We start from the raw sequence: 7,804 nt of genomic DNA on the forward strand, positions 1-7,804 counted from the left end.
GACGAGCGGATTTCGGGGTCCGTCGTACTTACGACGTAAAGATTTGAAGCATGTTTCAAATCTAAAGTCCGTCGGATTTGAGGCTAAAAAAGTCCGTTGAAAGTCCGGAGAAGCCCACACACGATCGGATTACCAGCCAGCTTTAGTCCGTCAGCGTCCGTTGGACTTTTGTAGACGAAAAGTCCGACCGTGTGTACGCGGCATAAGGGAAGAAGGGCAACAGTTAAACATCCTATATTGAAACCTTACTTAACACATTCATAGTCCTTACTAGGGATGAGCTTCGAGTTCGAGTCAAACTCATGTTCAACTCGAACATCAGCTGTTCGCCAGTTTGCCGAACAGCGAACAATTTGGGGTGTTTGCGGCAAATTCGAAATCCGCAGAACACCCTTTGAAAGTCTATGGGAGAAATCAAAAGTGCTAATTTTAAAGGCTTATATGCAAGTTATTGTCATAAAAAGTGTTTGGGGACCCGGGTCCTGCCCCAGGGGACATGGATCAATGCAAAAAAAAAGTTTTAGAAACGTCAGTTTTTTCAGGAGCAGTGATTTTAGTAATTCTTAAAGTGAAACAATAAAAGTAAAAAAAGTGAAAAATAAAATGTGGGGTAGCCCCCCAAAACACCTTGTCCCCATGTTGATAGGGACAAGGGCCTCATCCCCACAACCCTTCCCCGGTGACCCCCAGATCCTGCCCCCCCTGTGTGAAATGGTAAGGGGGTATTGTACCCCTACCATTTCACTAAAAAGCTGTCAAAAATGACAAGAGACAGTTTTTGACAATTCCTTTATTTAAATGCTTCTTCTTTCTTCTATCTTCTATCTTCCTTCGGTTTCTTCCTCCATCTTCTTCTTCTTCTGGTTCTTCCTCCGGTGTTCTCGTCCAGCATCTCCTCCGTGGCGTCTTCTTTTCTTCTTCTCGGGCCGCTCCGCATCCATGATGGCATGGAGGGAGGCTCCCACTGTGTGACGCTTCTCGCTTCATCTTTTTCTCCATCTTTTTCTCTTCAACTTCTTCTCTTCATCTTCTTCTCTTCATCTTCTTCTCTTCATCTTCTTGTCTTCATCTTCTTTTCGGGCCGCTCCGCATCCACGATGGCATGGAGGGAGGCCCCCCGCTGTGTGACGCTTCTCCTCTTCTGACGGTTCTTAAATAACGGGGGAGGGCGGAGCCACCCAGTGACCCCGCCCCCTCTGACGCACGGGGACTTGACGGGGACTTCCCTGTGGCATGCCCCGTGATGTCAGAGGGGGGCGGGGTCACCCGTTACGTAACCCCTGCCCCTTCTGACGTCACGGGGAATGCCACAGGGAAGTCCCCGTCAAGTCCCTGTGCGTCAGAGGGGGGGGCGGGTCACCAGGTGGCCCCGACCCCGTTATTTAAGAGCCGTCAGAAGAGGAGAAGCGTCACACAGCAGGAGCCTCCCTCCATGCCATCATGGATGTGGAGCGGCCTGAAAAGAAGATGAAGACAAGAAGATGAAGAGAAGAAGATGGAGAAAAAGATGAAGAGAGAAGCGTCACACAGCGGGAGCCTCCCTCCATGCCATCATGGATGCGGAGCGGCCCGAGAAGAAGAAGAAAAGAAGACGCCGCGGAGGAGATGCCTGACAAGAACACCGGAGGAAGAACCAGAATCACCAGAAGAAGAAGAAGATGAAGGAAGATAGAAGAAAGAAGAAGCATTTAAATAAAGGAATTGTCAAAAACTGTCTCTTTTTATTTTTAACATTTTTGACAGTTTTTTTGTGAAATGGTATGGGTACTTTTGTACCCCCTTACAATTTCATACAGGGGGAGGGCCAGGATCTGGGGGTTCCCTTGTTAAAGGGGGCTTCCAGATTCCGATAAGCCCCTAGCCCGCAGACCCCCACAACCACTGGGCAAGGGTTGTGGGGATAAGGCCCTTGTCCCCATCAACGTGGGGACAAGGTGTTTTGGGGGGCTACCCTAAAGCACCCTCCCAATGTTGAGGGCATGTGGCCTAGTACTGTTCAGGAGGGGGGGCACTCTCTCATCCCCCCCTCTATTCCTGTGGCCTGCCAGGTTGCGTCCTCGGATAAGGGTCTGGTATGGATTTTTGGGGGGACCCCACACCGTTTTTTTTTTAATTTTGGCGCGGGGTTCCCCTTAAAATCCATACCAGATCTGAAGGGTCTGGTATAGATCATAAGGGGGGACCCCACGCCATTTTTTTGTTAAATTTTGGCCGGGGTTCCCCTTAATATCCATACCAGACCTGAAGGGTCTGGTATGGAATTTAGGGGGACCCCCACGTCATTTTTTTTTTTAATTTTGGTTTGGGGTTCCCCTGTGGGGAATTCCCATGCTGTTTTTATCAATGAACTTGTATGTGTATTGTCGGACCGGCAATTCATTAATAAGCGCGAGTAGTTTAAATGACTTTTTTTCCTTTGAAATGTCATTTTGCTGTCAGACTGTTCTAAACACGGGAAACATGCACCCCTTTACAGGCATACTATAGACACCCCCCAGCTACGAAATTTAAAGGAATATTACACTTTTATTGTTTCACTTTAAGCATTATTAAAATCACTGCTCCCAAAAAAACGGGAGGAAAAAAGGGGATCCATGTCCCCTGGGGCAGGACCCGGGTCCCCAAACACTTTTTATAACAATAACTTGCATATAAGCCTTTAAAATTAGCACTTTTGATTATTCATGTTCATGTCCCATAGACTTTAACGGTGTTCGCGTGTTCTAACAAATTTTTTGCCTGTTCCCAAGTTCTGGTGCAAACCGAACAGGGGGGTGTTCGGCTCATCCCTAGTGCTTACTCTATTTCCCTTAAAGCCTTCTAGTTTCCTATTGATTCCCTGTCCCACCCTAATATTTCACTTTAATCATTCAACAAAATCATAGCTCCTGGCCAAATAAAATTCATTTTTTTTTTCATTTGTACATGTTCCCCAGGGCAGTGCAAGTCCCCTTGTTATTTTTTACACCCTTTGCCTATCAGCCCAGAAATGACAGTGAGGTATTTTTCAATTTGACAGATTTGGCTCCCATTGACTTCAGTAAGGTTTGGGTTTGGTATCCAAACTTCTTTGAAGTTTGCCTAAAAGCTCGATCCAAACTCAGGGCGGTTCGCTCGTCCCTAGCCTTGCAGGTTTCCAGAATTTGTAAAAATGTGTAACTCCTGGATCAATATCGTCATCAATTATTATTATTTATTTTTATTGTTTTTGGTTTTTCCACTTATTTAACTCTTTACCTTCATTTATTTATTTTTTTAGAACCATTTACTGATTCTAGCTGTTATTCTGTATTTTTGCTACATAAGCATTGACACATTATACAATTAAATGCAAAAGGTATATTTGATCAACTCCAGAATCTATTATAAGAGATACCGTATATACTCGAGTATAAGCCTTCCCGAATATAAGCCGAGGCACCACACAAATAAACTGTGAAAACTTTTTGATTTGAGTATAAGCCGAGGGTGAGAAATGCAGCAGCTACTGTAAGTGGAAAAGAGGGTCATCAATGCCCATCTGCAGCTGCATACCTCATTGTGTCCATTGCATACCTCCCTGTGTCCATCCATTGCATACCTCCCTGTGTCCATCCATTGCATACCTCCCTGTGTCCATCCATTGCATACCTCCCTGTGTCCATCCATTGCATACCTCCCTGTGTCCATCCATTGCATACCTCCCTGTGTCCATCCATTGCATACCTCCCTGTGTCCATCCATTGCATACCTCCCTGTGTCCATCCATTGCATACCTCCCTGTGTCCATCCATTGCATACCTCCCTGTGTCCATCCATTGCATACCTCCCTGTGTCCATCCATTGCATACCTCCCTGTGTCCATCTATTGCATGCCTTCCCTGTGTCCATCCATTGCATACCTCCCTGTGTCCATCCATTGCATACCTCCCTGTGTCCATCCATTGCATACCTCCCTGTGTCCATCTATTGCATGCCTTCCCTGTGTCCATCCATTGCATACCTCCCTGTGTCCATCCATTGCATACCTCCCTGTGTCCATCCATTGCATGCCTTCCCTGCTTTGACAAACAAAAAATGGTTTCTGTGCAGAGCTGCACCAGATTTTGCACTCTCCAGTTTTAGTAAATCAAACTCCATTGTCTGGTAGATTTCCAAAGAGATGGAACAGAACCAACAAGGCAGGACCAGTCTCAAACACACACTCACGCAAATATTTTAAACATGTTCGGGGGATATCACCCTTCTACACTCCATCTGACACTTTAAGATGATCGCTACCACACACATTTCTATTCAAAGAGGTTATTGTTAATATTTAGACATTAACGTTGAGGGCCCTCTACATTTTAAGTCTCTGTGTTCCTCCTGCTTTTTCTCCAGAATCTTCTCAGAATGATCCATCTCAGCTTGTTGCTGGCCTGGAAGATGATGGCAGCCTCAACCGATGGAGATAATATTTGTAAATTCCTACAGACTGTTAGGAATGTTGGGGAATTTTGAAAAAAAATGTCCACTTGAGACATACAGAAGAATGTGGAAATAAGAAGTAAGAAGAAGATTGTCCTCAGTGCAGTGACATGAGCCTGAAGATTTGGACGTGTTGATCCAGAGTCGTTATTCTTCACCCTCCAGACGTGTCTGAGCAGAAACAAGAAAGTGAGGACCAGGCACAGAAGACTAAGGCAGAATGGTAGAATGCAGCCTAGGGTGTTTGCAGGCACAAAATAGGAAAACAATTCATGGAATCCAATAACAGAGGCTTCTGTTCTGTTCTCAGAAGACTGGAAAGGACTTTCTTCAAACACAATCCACAACCATGGGGCACTCACAATGAACACACCAAGTGCTGTCAGGAATAGAAGTTGACTCAGGAAATTTGACACAATTCTCTTTAACCAGATGAAGAACCCATAGCTGAGATTGGTGATGCTGGTACAGTAATGAGCCGAGAGCCAGAAGGTCAACCAGAAATTGAAGTAGGTTAGAAAGTAAATTGATGTGTCTACAAACACAAATACTTGTCTAATGAATAGGATTTCCTGAGAAAAGACAAAGATCATTCCCCCTATACTCATCACACACTGGAGGAGAATATTCACCATTCCCTTAGCCAGAAAGATCACATCGGTGGGACTCAACTTCCCTTTCTTTCTGATGATGTCCAGGTTACCCATCACAATACAAGTGTTAGAAGGGATTGCCAAGCCGAGTCCCAAGACTGAAGAGACTAAAATAGATATAGAGTCCAGAGACATCATGTTGAGATTTGGTGTGATCTCCGGACAGAGATGACGAGACACGTCCAGTGATAGCAGACAGAATGATACATTTGAGGTTGGAATTATGGAAATAGTCTTCAGAGATCCGTCTCATGATTGACTTTGCATAAATGTGGTGAGTTTTATTTTAATGCCGACATCTAAAGCACGGAGCAACCCATGTAAACAATTTCTTAGAATTTTCCATTATACCATCGTACTTCACCACTTCAGGACTGGAGGCTGTTTATCTCTTCTTAACCATTACGTACCCTCAGCACTATGACTATTATAACTATAAAATATCAATGAGGGACAGATGCATTCTATTGGTGGGATTATCTAATATCTAAATATCTAAATCATCATTTTTATTTTAATAATTGTATTTATAAGTTATTTAAAACAAATGTAAAGTGTTACTAAACTCACAACAGTAAAATCAGTCTGTTGCACAGTAAAGCATGCTTGTTATACTCACTGTGGAACCTAAGGGGTTAATCCTCCTCACTGTGTAAAAAGACTGTGTGATCCCATCTTCACTGATCCTCCCCTTCTTCCACTGTCCCCAATCCATCTCCTGATAGTGCAGAGTAGGGATGAGCCGAACACCCCCCTGTTCGGTTCGCACCAGAACATGCGAACAGGAAAAAAGTTTGTTCGAACACCGTTAACCACTTGACCACTGGGCACTTAAACCCCCTTCCTAACCAGACCAATTTTCAGCTTTCGGTGCTCTCACACTTTGAATGACAATTACTCAGTCATACAACACTGTACCCATATGAAATTTTTGTCCTTTTTTTCACACAAATAGAGCTTTCTTTTGGTGGTATTTAATCACCGCTGGGTTTTTTATTTTTTGCGCTATAAAAGAAAAAAGACTGAAAATTTGGTAAAAAAATGAATTTTTCTTTGTTTCTGTTATAAAATTTAGCAAATTAGTAATTTTTCTTCGTAAATTTGGGCCAAAATTTATACTGCTACATATCTTTGGTAAAAATAAGTACAACTTGGTGTATATTATTTGGTCTTTGTGAATGTTAGAGAGTCCAAAAGCTATGTGCCAATATCTGAAAATTGATCACACCTGAAGTACTGACGGCCTATCTAATTTCTTGAGACCCTAACATGCCAGAAAAGTACAAATACCCCCCAAATGACCCCTTTTTGGAAAGAAGACATTCCAAGGTATTTGAAAAGATGCATGGTGAGTTTTTTGAAATTGTCATCTTTTCCCACAATTCTTTGCAAAATCAAGATTTTTTTTTCTTTTTTTTTTCACAAAATTGTCATATTAGAAGGTTATTTCTCACACACAGCATATGCATACCACAAATTACACCCCGAAACACATTCTGCTATTACTCCCGAGTATGGTGATACCACATGTGTGAGACTTTTACACAGCGTGGCCACATACAGAGGCCCAACATGCAGGGAGCACCTTCAGGCATTCTGGAGCACCCAGGCCAATTCTGACATTTCTCTCCTACATGTAAAATTAATCATTTATTTTCTAGAAAATTACATAGAACCCCAAAACATTATATATGTATATATTTTTTAGCAAAGACCCTAGAGAATACAATGGCGGTTGTTGCAACTTTTTATCTCGCACGGTATTTGCGCAGCAATTTTTCAAACGCGTTTTTTTGTAAAAAAAACAGTTTTGTGCTTTAAAAAAAAAAAAACAGTAAAGTTAGCCCAATGTTTTTACATAATGTGAAAGATGAAGTTACGCCGAGTAAATAGATACCTAACATGTCACGCTTCAAAATTGCACACACTCGTGGAATGGTGCCAAACTTCAGTACTTAAAAGTCTCCATAGTTGACGCTTTAAAATTTTTTTACTGGTTACATGTTTTGAGTTACAGAGGAGGTCTAGGGCCAAAATTATTGCTCTCGCTCTACCGATCGCAGTGATACCTCACATGTGTGGTTTGAACACCGTTTTCATATGTGGGCGGGACTTACGTATGCGTTCGCTTCTGCATGCGAGCTCACGGACAGGGGCGCTTTAAAAATTTTTTTTTTTTTAATTGTTCATTTTACTTTATTTATTTTAGTTTGACACTCCCCCCCCAAAAAAAAAAATGTGATCACTTTTATTTCTAATACAAGGAATGTAAACATCCTTGTAATAGGAATATGGCATGACAGGTCCTCTTTACAGTGATATCTGGGGTCAATAAGACCCCACATCTCACCTCTAGGCTGGGAAGCCTGAAATTAAAAAAAAAAAGAAACGATCCTGGCTTCGATCGTAGCGGTGAGTCGGGTATTGCAGGGTATATTGCAGAGTATTGCAGGGTATATTGCAGAGTATTGCAGGGTATAATGCAGAGTATTTCAGGGTATAATGCAGAGTATTGCGGGGTATAATGCAGAGTATTTCAGGGTATAATGCAGAGTATTGCTGGGTATAATGCAGAGTATTTCAGGGTATAATGCAGAGTATTGCAGGGTATAATGCAGAGTATTGCTGGGTATAATGCAGAGTATTGCTGGGTATAATGCAGAGTATTTCAGGGTATAATGCAGAGTATTGCTGGGTATAAT

At 42.6% G+C, this 7,804-nt stretch overlaps 1 protein-coding gene across 1 annotated transcript; it reads right to left on the reverse strand.

Moving 5' to 3' along the window:
- Nucleotides 1-4,328: 4,328 nt before the first annotated feature.
- On the reverse strand, nucleotides 4,329-5,240 carry LOC141147425 (taste receptor type 2 member 40-like). Its single transcript, XM_073634660.1, has one exon. It carries the CDS (start codon nucleotides 5,238-5,240, stop codon nucleotides 4,329-4,331), a length of 912 nt encoding a protein of 303 aa, XP_073490761.1.
- Nucleotides 5,241-7,804: the final 2,564 nt, after the last annotated feature.

The sequence above is a fragment of the Aquarana catesbeiana genome, linkage group LG06 (assembly GCF_042186555.1).
Source record: "Aquarana catesbeiana isolate 2022-GZ linkage group LG06, ASM4218655v1, whole genome shotgun sequence".
Taxonomy (NCBI): domain Eukaryota; kingdom Metazoa; phylum Chordata; class Amphibia; order Anura; family Ranidae; genus Aquarana; species Aquarana catesbeiana.

What these genes read in the sequence shown, in the direction of transcription:
- LOC141147425 (XM_073634660.1), bottom strand. Translation starts at nt 5,240, where the DNA reads ATGATGTCTCTGGACTCTATATCTATTTTAGTCTCTTCAGTCTTGGGA.